This window comes from Oncorhynchus keta, chromosome 31 (genome assembly GCF_023373465.1).
Source record: "Oncorhynchus keta strain PuntledgeMale-10-30-2019 chromosome 31, Oket_V2, whole genome shotgun sequence".
Classification (NCBI taxonomy): Eukaryota; Metazoa; Chordata; class Actinopteri; order Salmoniformes; family Salmonidae; genus Oncorhynchus; species Oncorhynchus keta.
The window spans coordinates 6,056,747-6,072,843 of NC_068451.1; the positions used below are offsets into that span (position 1 = coordinate 6,056,747).

The window sequence follows — 16,097 nt, forward strand, 5'->3', positions numbered from 1 at the left end:
TGGAGTGGTTGAAAAACAAATTTTAATGACTCCAACCTAAGTGTATGTAAAATTCTGATAAATATAAATATATAAATAATATATACTCTACCGTTCAAAAGTTTTAGAACACCTACTCATTCATTTTTGTAGAATAATAGTGAAGACCACAAAACCATGAAATAACACAGTGGGAATCATGTAGTAACCAAAATAGTGTTAAACAAATCAACATGCATTTTATATTTGATATTCTTCAAAGTAGCCACCATTTGCCATGATGATAGATTTGGGGGTGAAATACATAAGATGGCCCTATTTGGTCTTAACACACCAGGCTCTTCACTGACACTGAGATATTTAAAGGGTGCTTGGTGACTGAAGAAACTGGCTGACAAAAGGTATGGATAGTAGACTATAATTGAATCTGTTAGCCAACTTAAAATGCTAACTCTTTCAATGAATTAAGCCTTCTCACATTTGCCTACTTTCAGCACCCCATGCACTGTCCATCTCCACAGCTGCTACTTCATAGTTACTCGAATATGGCTAATTGTGAGGTTTATAACTCTGATTAATAGCTTCATTTTTGACAACGAAACATATTGTTTTATTAAAATCAATTATAGCAGTAGCAAGTTTACCTCTGGTCCTCCTTCTCATATTCACCCTCTCCCTCGCAAATTGAACAGGACATCAGTAGGTCTTGTCCGCACTCATAGATATTTAAAAAAATTAAAATAAAAAAGTTTTTTCGGAAGAAGCCTTTGACTCGCCTCCTGAGGTGCCACCTTAGGCAGCACAAAAGGTTTATGTCAGCAAGAGCAGTGCAGGCCAGGATGACTGTGTAATGCAGTGTAGCCTAGTTTTATATACACCATCCCAGCCACGCAAAAATTCTGTAAGGAAGTACCTTTTCTTAAAATAGAACTTTGCCCTGCACTTCTCTGAGCATGCTCTTCATAAGGCCTATAGCCTATAGTATAGGCTTTGGATCATTTTACTGAGACCACACTAGGTGCACTTGATATTGTGCGGCCAGCAGAGAATCAGGGATGAGTGGCATCATTGGGCACACATCAAGATACAGTCGTGGCCAAAAGTTTTGAGAATGACACAAATATTAATTTTCACAGTCTGTTGCCTCAGTTTGTATGATGGCAATTTGCATATACGAAGACTGATCAGATGAATTGCAAAGTCCCTCTTTGCCAAGCAAATGAACTGAATCCCCAAAAAACATGTCCACTGCATTTCAGCCCTGCCACAAAAGGACCAGCTGACATCATGTCAGTGATTCTCTCATTAACACAGGTGTGAGTGTTAACGAGGACAAGGCTGGAGATCACTCTGTCATGCTGATTGAGTTCGAATAACAGACTGGAAGCTTCAAAAGGAGGGTGGTGCTTGGAATCATTGTTCTTCCCCTGTCAACCATGCTTACCTGCAAGGAAACACGTTCCGTCATCATTGCTTTGCACAAAAAGGGCTTCACAGGTAAGGATATTGCTGCCAGTAAGATTGCACCTAAATCAACCATTTATCGGATCATCAAGGAGAGCGGTTCAATTGTTGTGAAGAAGGCTTCAGGGCGTCCAAGAAAGTCCAGCAAGTGCCAGGACCGTCTCCTAAAGTTGATTCAGCTGCGGGATCGGGGCACCACCAGTACAGAGCTTGCTCTGGAATGGCAGCAGGCAGGTGTGAGTGCATCTGCACGCACAGTGAGGCGAAGACTTTTGGAGGATGGCCTGGTGTCAAGAAGGGCAGCAAAGAAGCCACTTCTCTCCAGGAGAAACATCAGGGACAGACTGATATTCTGCAAAAGGTACAGGGATTGGACTGCTGAGGACTGGGGTAAATGTATTTTCTCTGATGAATCCCCTTTCCGATTGTTTGGGGCATTCAGAAAAAATCTTGTCCGGAGAAGACAAGGTGAGTGCTACCATCAGTCCTGTGTCATGCCAGCAGTAAAGCATCCTGAGACCATTCCTGTGTGGGGTTGCTTCTCAGCCAAGGGAGTGGGCTCATTCACAATTTTGCCTAAGAACACAGCCATGAATAAAGAATGGTACCAACACGTCCTCCGAGAGCAACTTCTCCCAACCATCCAGGAACAGTTTGGTGACGAACAATGCCTTTTCCAGCATGATGGAGCACCTTGCCATAAGGCAAAGGGGATAACTAAGTGGCTCGGGGAACAAAACATCGATATTTTGGGTCCATGGCCAGGAATCTCACCAGACTTTAATCCCATTGAGAACTTGTGGTCAACCCTCAAGAGGCGGGTGGACAAACAAAACCCCACAAATTCTGACAAACTCCAAGCATTGATTATGCAATAATGGGCTCCCATCTGTCAGGAGTTGGCCCAGAAGTTAATTGACAGCATGCTAGTTCGGATTGCAGAGGTTTTGAAAAAGAAGGTTCACACTGCAAATATTGACTCTTTGCATCAACTTAATGTACTTGTCAATAAAAGCCTTTGACACTTATGAAATGCTTGTAATTATACTTCAGTATTCCATAGTAACATCTGTCAAAAAATATCTAAAGACACTGAGGCAGCAGACTTTGTGAAAATGTATATTTGTGTCATTTTCAAAACTTTTGGCCACGACTGTACTATAATAAGCAACTAATTCTCAAATCCTGAGCAATATGACATTTAATCAATTGCAAATTTCCTCCCCTGGACTACAGAAATAAAGAATAAATCCTCCTTCTGACTGAAATTGAAAAAGCATGACCCTCCCCCATTTTCCCCTGGGTAACAATTATGTACATTTCTACCGCTCACTAAGTTATGAATCTCTTACGTACCAAAATTTGAAATGGAGTTTTTTTTACATTGGATAAAAGTAGAGACTCAGAGCTAGAACATGATATATCATACACTACAGTTGAGAAACAATGGGAAAGTAATATTGCTTTGTAAATTGATAAACTTGTAACCCCACTTTTGAGAAAATGGCCCTTGAATGTTTTGGTACAACTACTGGAGAGCTCTACTTTGTCTACACCCACTCAGCATCGTTCACACCCTATTAAGCCTTAGCCCTTACCTATCTAAATCAAATCAAATCAAATTTATTTATATAGCCCTTCGTACATCAGCTGATATCTCAAAGTGCTGTACAGAAACCCAGCCTAAAACCCCAAACAGCAAACAATGCAGGTGTAAAAGCCACCTATCTGAGGCCATGTGCTAAACAACCAAAGATTTCAAGACTTAAGCTGGTTTATACTACATCTATCGATATGTCTGTAGACAGTTGTCGCAGTGACATCATGAACATTGTATTGTCATCCGACATCAAACTTGTCGATGTCGTTATGAAAAAGTGTAAACACAAAAACAACAAGCTGCATGACATCAGCAGCCTGGTCGTCCAAAATAGCATAACTGGTGTATTTTAATACCAATAAACTCATCCGTTCAAAAGTGAATTTAGTATTTGTCAATCTAGCGAACCAGGCAGCGAAAAGCAACTTTCAAATAATGACCATGTCATATAGCTGACAACGTCTTAACTGTATTCATTATAGCATACTGTTTTGAATGTGACGAAATTAAAGCAGGACATTCTACTGGAAAATTTTAGTGTGTTGTTTTTTCTGTGTATTCTTTTTCAACTCCCTCTGCATATTTGTAATCAAACGGCAGAATTGATCCATCTCCTTAGCTATCATACTCTGCTTCCACCAGGCATTCCGCTGACTTCAAAACTCAGTCATCCAGAAAGTGGAGAGCATTAGAAACACGTTTGCAGTTCTTTGTGTTATCTTTCAAAAAAGCTGTGTTCTGAGTGGGGAGGGGAAAACAGAACATTTGCTGTTATTTGCAGAAAGATTTTGATCCCTCTTTCTATTGGTCTATTAACTAATTTACCACATTGTAATCTCACCAGGCAGGCCAAAACTCCATCCCACCAGGACAAGCTGAAATTTCAGGCAGTCTTTTCAAATTGCTCTTACACTAAAACAGGGTTCCCCAGGTGGCAGGTTGTTTTCTGAGCATGTTGGACATAAACAACAGTAAAAAGAAAATCAGTTCCAAGTGTATACAAATGTAAGCAAGTTGTGAAATTATTATGTTTTAGTCAAACATATCTATATTTGGGCTTCTTGCGGTCAAATTGCAGCCTATTAATTATTTGTTATTATGTTCCGGCCCCCCGACCATGGCCCCCCGACCATCTGCTCCAGAAAAAGTTGGCCCGTGGCTGAATCTAGTTGATGATCCATGCACTCATAATTTTCACAATATCACAGTGTTATTCCAACCGCATAGTGGGGAAATATATATAAAACACAGTTTTGCAGTCTATGAATTATTTGTAATTATGTTCCGGCTCCCCGACCACGGCGCCCCGACCATCCGCTCCAGAAAAAGTCAGCCCGTGGCTGAATCTAGTTGATGATCCATACACTCATAATTTTCACAATATTATTCCAACCTCAGAGTGTGGAAATATATATAAAACACAGTAAAATCAGGTTTTTGACTGCTCTGGGCTGCTCTCTTTCAAAATGACTTCAGTCCAGTTCCTACTGAGAGCACGCCCCTTATCCTCATCATTCGGACTGAGGTACCCTATGCGAAGCCGAGTGCAGGCTCCTGCCCTTGACAGATTATCCGGTGTGGATGTTTGAGAACGATAATGAGATCAAAACACAGCCACGCTAAGCTGGGAAATAGAGGGAGGGAGAAAGTGAGAGAGGGTGGCGAGAGAGGAGGAGAAGAAGGAGAAGAGGGAGAAAGCGATAGCTGCGATAAATTGCAGAAGCAGAACCACTTGAGCATAAAATTAGATTTCACAAATGTGTTGTTACCTGACAGGCCTGTGACGAAGGAGATATCACAACATTATAAGGTTGCAAGAGTATTGCTATCGGTTAGAGTGTTGGGCCAGTAACTTAAAGGTTGTTGTTTCGAATACCCGAGCCGACATTGTGAAAAATCTGTCGATGTGCCCTTGAGCGAGGCACTTAACCCTGCGCCATACTACTATGGCTGTCCCTGTAAAGCAACACAATTCACTGCACCTATCCGGTGTATGTGACAATTAAAACCCATTTTCTCATTATGGGCTAAATTAAATTTATACGATGATATAAGATGCTTTGTAAAACTGTCCCTCATTTACAAAGCATTCATTTGAGTGCTCTTGCAGAATCAGGGTATAGACAGTGAGAAGTTAAACAAGATTTCATCTCATGAGTGAAAATCTTTCCTTTTATGGCCATTCCAATCCAAAGACTTACGGCTTTCAGTATCCATTTCATGAGAGATGTAATAATCAGTCTTCCACTTCAATAAGAGTAATGTAATGACCCAACCTAGCCAATCAGAACTGTGTCTGTGGCCCTCAACCATAGTCTAGTCAACTGGTATCATATGGTCAAGTAATTGTTTTAAGACTAACCAATGATATGCATTTCCACATTTTGTGGAGGTGGTTTGGGGAATTGAAGTTGTGTGCTGAGTAATCTTTTTGTGTTATATAGATTCCAGAGCTAATACCTAGACTTTGGCTCAGTGGGTTAACTTGGTCTTTAAATAGAAAGCAAGAGTTTGATATAAGGTCAGTTACATTGACAACTTGTGCAGATTACTATACAAATGTAGAACAACTCTAATTCCAACAGATGGATAGATGTGAGCAGGAACATTTGTTTGTTATGGTATTAGTGGTTCTGAGGGGTAGTTAATGCATCATTAAACCATTCAAACATTACTGAGTGAGATCGAGTGCTTGCATTTGGATGATGAATGGGTGCAGTTGACAAAAACAGAATAGCGACTGTGCAATCAATTAAAAAATTAACTCTCATTTGGATATGAAAATCAAATGTGCAATGTGCATTTGTGGGTATGTTTATAACATGTAAGCTTTCTGAAGTCTCAAAGTCTTTCGTCTTTCTAAATAGCACTTGAGTTGCACTTTTTTCCCCCTCAGATCCCATCACTGCCACCAAATGTGGTACATGTCATTAAAGAGGAACATATTACAGCTCAAATGTGTTCTAATTTCCAAACCTACAGTGTTTTACAGGTGCTTTGTGATGGTCATTGTTTGCTTGCATCTTTTCTCTCATTGTATCGCTAAGTGCTTTCACAGATCCAGGGAGCAGGGAAGCTTTTCACAGGCAGATTGGGAATCCTACCAGAGAAGAAAAGTGCAAAGGAGCTCCAGTCAGAAATTCAGTGGGCTAGCATACCTTTATCCAAGAGTAAAATTATATTGTGTCATTGTTTAGGCCTTGGCATGGTTCTGTCTGGCAGTATGGTGAATGTGAACAAGCACAATGTGTGGTAGGCTATATTGGAAGGAGGGTTTATAAAGAAACCAGTACAGTGTGGACCTGCTATTTCTTCTCCCAATTTTACTCCTAGCTGATGTTTTGCTCTAGCCAAACTACTAATTAGATCTACCGTAACAACAAACATATTTAAGACCACAGACGTGTTATTTATGTGATACACAGAGAATTAAGATGAGAATTTATCTGAATGTTCCCATCTATTATTCATTGTGATTTGGTAAAAATCAGACATACTCAAATGGAATCCTTAGGACGTAGAATGTATGCACACATGACTGTAAGTCGCTTTGGATAAAAGCGTCTGCTAAATGGCATATATTATTATATTATATTAATACATTCTGGGAAATCCTGGTTAAATGGACATAGATTCCGATGTCCATTTAATTCCTAATTACTTCCTGATTCTGAGAGTCCCAGATCCAGCATTTTGGAAAACTAGGGAATAAATTGAACGTTCCCAGAATGACACAGATGTACAGCTGAAGTCAGACGTTTAGGTACACTTAGGTTGGAGTCATTAAAACTCATTTTTCCACCATTCCACACATTTCTTGTTAACAAACTATAGTGTTGGCAAGTCGGTTACTTTGTGCATGACAGAAGTAATTTTTCCAACAATTGTTTACAGGCAGATTATTTCACTTATAATTCACTGTATCACAATTCCAGTGGGTCAGAGGTTTACATACACTAAGTTGACTGTGCCTTTAAATAGCTTGGAAAATTTCAGAAAATAATGTCATGGCTTTAGAGGCTTCTGATAGGCTAACTGACTTAATTTGAGTCAATTGGCGGTGTACCTGTGGATGTATTTCAAGGCCTACCTTCAAACTCAGTGCCTCTTTGCTTGACATCATGGGAAAATCTAAATAAATCAGCCAAGACCTCAGAAAAAAAATGTACACCTCCACAAGTCTTGTTCATCCTTGGGAGTAATTTCCAAATGCCTGAAGGTACCACGTTCATCTGTACAAACAATAGTACACAAGTATAAACACCATGGGACCACGCAGCCGTCATACCGCTCAGGAAGGAGAAGCGTTCTGTCTCCTAGAGATTAAGTACTTTGGTGAGAAAAGTGCAAATCAATCCCAGAACAACAGCAAAGGAGCTTGGGAAGATGCTGGAGGAAACGGGTACAAAAGTATCTATATCCACAGTAAAACAAGTCCTATATCGACATAACCTGAAAGGCCGCTCAGCAAGGAAGAAGCCACTGCTCCAAACCCGTCATAAAAAAGCCAGACTACGGTTTGCAACTACACATAGGGACAAAGATCGTACTTTTTTGGAGAAACGTCACCTGGTCTGATGAAACAAAAATAGAACTGTTTGGCCATAATGATAATTTTCATTTAAAAACACCAATTAGAGAATATCTCGAAACTTAAACATGAGTGTGCATGTATCAAAATAAAGCTCCATAAACTTGGCTCCGATCGATACACCTTCCCTTCAGTGTTTTGCCTGGAGACAGAATCAGCACCTGTGGCCGACTGATACCCCCCAACAAGCCATTGCAAGTGGTCAACGAAATCACAGACCTCTGCTGCTACAGTGCCTTCCGAAAGTATTCACACCCCTTGATGTTTTCCACATGTTGTTGCGATACAAAGTGGGATAAAAAAATATATATTATTGGAAAATGAACCACTAATATATCTTAATTAGAGAAGTATTCAACACCTTGGGTCAATTCATGTTATAATCACCTTTGTCAGTGATTACAGCTGTGTCTCTCTGGGTAAGTCTCTAAGACCACACCTGTATTGTACAATATTGCCCATTATTCTTAAAAAAAAATATTCAAGCTCTGTCAAGATAGTTGCTGATCATTGCTAGAAAGCCATTTTCAAGTCTTGCAATACATTTTCAGGCTGATTTAAGTTAAAACTGTAACTAGGCCACTCAGGAACATTCTTGGTAAGCAACTCCCGTGTACATTTGGCCTTTTATGTAATTGTCCTGCTGAAAAGCAGACTGAACCAAGTTTTGCTCTAGGATTTGGCCTGTGCTTAGCTCTATTCCATTTCTTTTCATTATAAAAAAAATCCATAGTCCTTCCGATGACAGTCATGCCCATAACATGATGCAGCCACCACTATGCTTGAAAATATGAAGGGTGGTACTTAGTGATGTGTTGTGTTGGATATGCCCCAAACATAATGCTTTGAATTCAGGAAAAAGTGGATTTCTATTGCAAACAGGATGCATATTTTGGAATTATTCTGTCTTTTCACTCTGTATTTATGTTAGTGTTGTGGAGTAAATACAATGTAGTTTATCCATCTTTAGTTACCTCCTATCACAGCCATTCAACTCTAAAACTCTTTTAAAATCACCATTGGTGAAATCCCTGAGCAGTTTCCTTCCTCTCTGGCAACTGAGTTAGGACGGGCACCTGTATCTTTGTAGTGACTGTGTCTATTGATACACCATCCAAAGTGTAATTAATAACTTTATCATGCTCAAAGGGATATTCAATGTATTTTTTTTTACCCCATCTACCAATAGGTACCCTGGTCTTTGTGGTTGAATCTGTGCTTGCAATTCACTGTTCAACTGAGGGACTTGTATGTGTGTGGTATAGAGATGGGGTAGTAATTTAGGAATCATGTTAAACATCATTATTGCACACAGAGTGAGTCCATGCAACATATTGTCCAGCACACTTTTACTTCTGAACTTATTTAGACTTGCCATAACAGAAGGGTTGAAGACTTGTTGACTAAAGACAATTCAGCGTTGAATTTGTCATTTAAGTTGTAGAAATTTTGAAAAAACAATATTCCACTTGGACATAATGGGGTATTGCGTGTAAACCAGTGACACAAAATGTTAATTTAATACATTTTAAATTCAGGCGGTAACAAAAAAATGTGGGAAAAGTTAAGGGGTATGAATACTGTATTTGCAGTGGAAACGGAAGAAGCCAAGGCCATTACGCTACTACAATGTCCATATTAGGACAGCCTCAGAGTCACGTAACTTCGAGGCTGTCCACATATGGGCACCATACACTATTTATGACTGTGAAACCCCCTTTGATTCCAAGGGGATGTGATTACTACATTAAGTAATTGCTGGAGTATATACTAATTTGACTGTTAAGAGGATAAAATGTGCATTGCTCAGAAGCACTTTAACACATTTAATAAACAGGGAGACCTGCTCCTTGGGAAGAAATCCACGGGAAATTTGCATCATCCTTTTTCACAATCCTGCCAGAAGCACAATGCCTAGGCTTTAATGGGTTAGGAATTTCCAGACGCATCAAATAATGAGGAATAAGCAGCTCAGTTTTGATACCACAATATCCACACTAATAAACAAAGGGGTATATTATTATTGAAAGATAGTTACACAGAAAATGAGCACCCCCTGGTTAGGCAATGTAATTCAATTTATGACTGAGGGTAAACACAAACTGAGATGCAACTTTAGATTTGGGATTTGTTCTTGTGATCCTCAGATTAACATGTTTACTTACTGTTCTTAGTCTGCCTCACAAAGGCCCTTAATTCATATCTTGGGTTGTAGCCTGGCACCTAATTGCAGGTCCCAAAGTTAATCATTTGGCTCTCGTGCAAATTTTGGTAAATCAGCTGCATTTAAAAGCTACAATAGTTCACTCGAAATAAAATAAATGAACAGCTGTGTGTGAGAAAAAGCACAAGCCTAAACTATGACCTTATAAAAAAAAGTTTGACATAATATAAGCCTATAGTACGTGTCCTGACTGCCTTCGTGAGGCTTATGTGTACAATACCATACAATTCAGTAAAACAAAGCACTAGACACAAGGTCAGATCCTAAAAAAAACATTTCACACCACACCACTGCATCAATAACAGCAAACACAGTGTCACGCCCTGACCTTAGTTATCTTAGTTTTCTTTATTATTTTGGTTAGGTCAGGGTGTGACGAGGGTGGTATGTGTGTTTTAGCCTTGTCTAGGGGTTTTTGTATATCTATGGGGTTTGGGTTTGTCTCGGTATATGTAGGTCTATGGTGGCCTAAGTTGGTTCCCAATCATAGACAGCTGTTTATCGTTGTCTCTGATTGGGGATCCTATTTAGGTTGGTTTTTGTGTGTTAATGTTTGTGTGTAGTTTCCTGTCAGCACGCGTATCTTATAGCGTCACGGTCGTTTTGTTTAGTGTTCTTCGTGTAAATAAAGAATGTATTCTTATCAAGCTGCGCCTTGGTCTCCTCCTCCTGTCAGGAACGTGACACACAGGTCCATACTAGATATGTGTCCACTATTACTTCAAAGGCAAAACACTAACACTGTTGATGTGGTTTATGTATCATTCTGACACCTGTTGTGGTGAGGGAAAACATAACATTGTTGTTATATTCCACTTAAGACTAAAATGGACTTGTTTTGTATTGTACAATTGACATTTGTGTTTGAATTGTGCATCCAGTTCTTGCTTCTTGTCAGTGCTGCTAAGCATGAAGCAAATCTCTCTGATACGGTCATGTCTACAGTTGAAGTCAGAGGTTTACATACACCTTAGCCAAATTACATTTAAACTCAGTTCACGATTCCTGACATGTAATCCTAGTAAAAACTGCTTGTCTTAGTTCAGTTAGGATCACCACTATTTTAAGAATGTGAAATGTCAGAATGATAGCAGAGCGAATGATTTCTTTCATCACGTTCCCAGTGTGTCAGAAGTTTACATACACTCAATTGGTATTTGGTAGCATTCATTGCCTTTAAATGTTTAACTTGGGTCAAGCCTTTTGGGTAGCCTACCACAAGCTTCCCACAATAAGTTGGGTGAATTGTGGCCCATTCCTCCTGACAGAGCTGGTGTAATTGAGTCCGGTTTGTAGGCCTTGCTCACACACGCTTTTTCAGTTCTGCCCAAAAATCTCCTATAGGATTGAGGTCAGGGCCACTCCAATACCATGACTTTGTTGTCCTTAAGCCATTTTGCCACAACTTTGGAAGTGTGTTTGGATCATTGTCCAACGGGAAGACTCATTTGCGACCAAGCTTTAACTTTCTGACTGATGTCTTGTGATGTTGCTTCAATATATCCACATAATTTTTGATGATGCCATCTATGTTGTGAAGTGCACCAGTCCCGAATGCAGCAAAGCACCCCCACCCCGTGCTTCACGGTTGGGATGGTGTTCTTTGGCTTGCAAGCCTCCCCCTTTTTCCTCCAAAAGCTGATCGTATTTAGTTGTACATGAACTTGTTATGCTCCTCATATCTAACTGATACAATATGGCATTTCTATAATACCAAGGGCCCTAAACATAACATGCTCAATTTAGTGATAGTAATAGTATTTTAATAGTGATTTAATTCATTTTTTTCCTTCTATTATACCTGAGTAGTCTAGTTATCTGATCCACCTGTGTTTTAATGTGAACTTAAAGTGAACCAATGGAGAAGAGAAGAAACTGAGCTTCTGTTCTGATGGAGCCATTTTCTCTGTCTCCTTTCCACTCTCCTCACTCTCTCTCATTACTGCAGCAGACTTCAAAGCTGCTGTTGGTATTCACAGCATTCCCTGAAATGGAGTGGGGGCTTTCTCTCTGTTTACAGAGGAAATCTAATGCCGGCTCTAATGTACACAATCTAGTCCACTGCCAGTGTTTAGTGCAAAACCCCTTAAGAATTTTGGCAGTAGTTTCAGACAACTGTGTTCCAGACCAGTTGGCCTTGAGCTAATGTGACTGTCTCCTTTTTCTCAGGGGGGATTTTTGAGCAAACAGAGGGACCAGTGCCGCTCGTCAGCCCAGAGGAGCTTGCCTTTAAATTTGCAGTGAACAACATCAACAGAAACAGGACTTTATTGCCCAACACGACGTTAACGTACGACATACAGAGGATTAATATCTACGACAGTTTTGAAGCGTCGAGAAAAGGTGAGTGACATGCACTTTGTTTGCCCAGGGATTGTGGCCAATGGCCACACAGTGGAAAGGATGGAAGCAAGGCCATTGGACGACAGCAGACCATAACAAACCAACCTAAAGGTTTATTGCAAGTATTTCTGGCAAGTGGTTTCATTAGTCTAACTCATAGTACTTGGCTATTATAGATTTAATAGTGTTTTTTTGTTTGATGTTATTTCATTAACTGCACTCTGAAACCAGGATTTATTCTAGTAGACATATCATTTTTCTTTGTGGTGACAAAACCATTATCCATATAGATTTTTTATAATTCACTAAATACATTATTCTGCTCACTTGTTGAACGTTGTGATATGGTGTCTTTCCAAGAGTTAATTCTCCCTCTGTTCTTGCCATTCTAGCCTGTGACCAACTGTCTTTAGGTGTAGTGGCAATATTTGGGCCGTCACATAGCTCGTCCTCAAACGCCGTCCAGTCCATCTGCAATGCGTTGGAAGTGCCACACATCCAGGTGCGATGGAAGCATCACCCTATGGACAACAGGGACACATTTTACGCCAACCTGTACCCCGATTACTCTTCTCTCAGTTACGGCATCTTAGATTTGGTGCAGTTCCTCAAGTGGAAAACAGCCACAGTCGTATATGATGACAGTACAGGTATGATGTTTTCTAACCATTGGGAATGGGGGTGTTAAGCTGATCTTAGTACTATGAAGATCAGCTTAAGTCCAATCATAGCGATACAAAGCTTTCTGGAAGCCAAGCGTTTGTAATACTCTACAGTATATACTTTTGAATTGTACTAATTTTGTCTGGGAAATGTTATATGTGTAACATCAACCACCAAACTACTAAATTACACTTTACAAGAAGCAAAATATTTGATATCGTTTTTGATATGTGTGTGTTGACAGTTGAATGATGTTGTGCGTGGCTGTTAGCTTTCTGATGTTTGTTTCCTAAAGGTCTTATTAGACTACAGGAACTGATAATGGCCCCCTCCAGGTATAACATCAGGCTAAAGATTCGCCAGCTCCCTCTTGACGGAGAGGACACCAGGCCTCTCCTCAAGGAGATGAAGAGAGGACGGGAGTTTCGCATTATCTTCGACTGCAGCCACGAAATGGCTGCACAGATCCTTAAACAGGTGAGAGCCTCACTGGCACTATTCAGAGCTGACATAATTTAACTGATCGAAGCTATAGACAATATCAAATTCATATTCTGCGTTGACATATAGCTGAAGTCGGAAGTTTACATACACCTTAGCCAAATACATTTAAACTCAGTTTCACAATTCCTGACTTTTAATCCTAGTAAAAATTCCCTGTCTTAGGTCAGTTAGGATCACCACTTTATTTAAAAAATGTAAAATGGCAGGATAATAGCAGAGAGAATGATTTACTTCAGCTTTTATTTCTTTCATCACATTCCCAGTGGGTCATAAGTTTACATACAGCCAATTAGTATTTGGTAGCATTGCATTTAAATTGTTTAACTTGGGTCAAACGTTTCGGTTAGGCTTCCACAAGCTTCCCACAATAAGTTCGGTGAATTCCTCCTGACAGAGCTGGTCAGGAGTCAGGTTTGTAGGCCAACTGAGTCAGGTTTGTAAGCCTCCTTGCGTGCACACACTTTTTCATTTCTGCCCACAAATTTCCTATGGGATTGAGGCCAGGGCTTTGTGATGGCCAGTCCAATACCTTGACTTTGTTGTCCTTAAGCCATTTTCCACAACTTTGGAAGTATGCTTGGGGTCATTGTCCATTTGGAAGAACCATTTGCGACCAAGCTTCCTGACTGATGTCTTGAGATGTTGCTTCAATATATCCACATAATTCTCATGATGCCATCTATTTTGTGAAGTGCACCAAAAGCACCACCCCAACATGATGCTGCCATGCTGCTTCACGGTTGGGATGGTGTTCTTTGACTTGCAAGCCTCCCCCTTTTTCCTCCACACATTACGATGGTCATTATGGCCAAACAGTTCTATTTCTGTTTCATCAGACCAGTGGACGTTTCTCCAAAAAGTATGATCTTTGTCCCCATGTGCAGTTGCAAACCGTAGTCTGGCTTTTTTATGGCGGGTTTGGAGCAGTGGCTTCTACCTTGCTGAGCGGCCTTTCAGTTTATGCCGATATTGGACTCGTTTTACTGTGGATATAGATACTTTTGTACCTTTTTCCTCCAGCATCTGCACAAGACCCTTTGCTGTTGTTCTGGGATTGATTTGCACTTTTTGCACCAAAGTACTTCATCTCTAGGAGACAGAACGCATCTCCTTCCTGAGCGTTATGACGGCTGCCTGGTCCCATGGTGTTTATACTTGCATACTATTGTTTGTACAGATGAACGTGGTACCTTCTGGCGTTTGGAAATTGCTCCCAAGGATGAACTAGACTTGTGTAGGTCTACAGTTTTGGCTGATTTATTTAGATTTTCCCATGATGTCAAGCAAAGAGGCACTGAGTTTGAAGGTAGGCCTTGAAATACATCCACAGGTGCACCTCCAATTGACTCAAATGATGTCAATTAGCCTATCAGAAGCTTCTAAAGCCATGATGTAATTTTCCAAGCTGTTTAAAGGCACAGTCAACTTAGTGGATGTAAACCTCTGACCCACTGGAATTGTGATACAGTGAATTATAAGTCTTCAAACAATTGTTGTAAAAATTACTTGTGTCATGCAAACTTGCCAAAACTATAGTTTGTTAACAAGAAATGTGTGGTTTAAAAAAAAGAGTTTTAATGACTCCAACCTACGTGTATATACATTTCCGACGTCAACTGTACATTCTGGAATTGGGCTTGTATTATTATAAAGTTGTCTTACAAAAAAATCGTTCTGCTTTGAGCCATTCTGAAGCTTTTTGGAAAACGTTATTGCAACAGTGTCAAAACTGAGTCATGTATATCTGTTTATCAAAGCCAATAATATTTGTGTGTGCTTATTTTGGTTGCCTTGACATTTATTGTCTTTTACACTACAAATGAAATGCTGTTATTTGATGTTCTGACTCACACAGCAGGAACACTCATTGTTGATTTTAATATTGTTATTGAAGCACATACTGTGGTTTCTGATAAATTGCTGCTGTTACAGATGCATATCAGACCAATAAACTGAAAAATATAAACCATCACAGATTTATCGCTTACAGTATGTGGTGAGGATACAGAATGTAATCCAAATGCATTTTAACATGAGTAGTTCAGTTTACTTTTGATGTTCTGATATTCATAAGATTGCTGGCCTTATACGTCATGACTCTTCTGAGGACGAAGAGATGTTCAGCAACTCTAGTTAGGGTAATGGAGGTTTACATTAAATGTATCTTGTATTTATAAACCCTCTTTAAAAATAGACATGTATAACACTAAGTTTGAACTTAAATATGGAGTTTGCTGATAGTCCCTGGCCTCCCCACAATGCCCTGCTTTATACCTGTCTGTCTGCACTCTGCAGCCTGTCTGGTGTTCTCACCTAAACGCAACCTCCCCTCGTCAGTTCATATCCCCCCTCCAGGTGTAGAGAAAATACATGGAAAATATGGCAGGACCAGACCTTCTGTCTGGACCTGTCCCAGAGCTCTATCCCAGGTGTCTCTTAAAAAGCGGTGACCCTTTAGCGACGGTTCCATCCGAGAAGCACTTTTTGTCACTTTTCTTTAAGTGGCTTGGCCACCAGGGGAGAGAGGGACAGATGGAGGCCAATGAAATGAGGTTGATGAGGATGTAGTAGAGTCAGGCGAGGGACGCAAAACACGCACATCTTAATGTGACTTTGAAAGTGCAGGTTATATATATATATATATATATATATATATTTTTTTTAAAATCATACACTCTTTATACTCCCAGCCATTTAATGAACATTTAATTTGGGCGCTATACTTTCCA

General features: G+C 40.0%; 1 protein-coding gene across 1 annotated transcript in view; it reads left to right on the plus strand.

Annotated features, from left to right (window-relative positions):
* Positions 1-16,097, plus strand: part of LOC118364271 (glutamate receptor ionotropic, kainate 3-like) — a 120,486-nt gene that overhangs the window by 55,550 nt on the left and 48,839 nt on the right. The window contains exons 2-4 of the mRNA XM_052489374.1: positions 12,028-12,201; positions 12,594-12,851; positions 13,160-13,341. Of these exons, the coding sequence (XP_052345334.1) occupies positions 12,028-12,201; positions 12,594-12,851; positions 13,160-13,341 (614 nt within the window). The remainder of the gene's footprint in view (positions 1-12,027; positions 12,202-12,593; positions 12,852-13,159; positions 13,342-16,097) is intronic.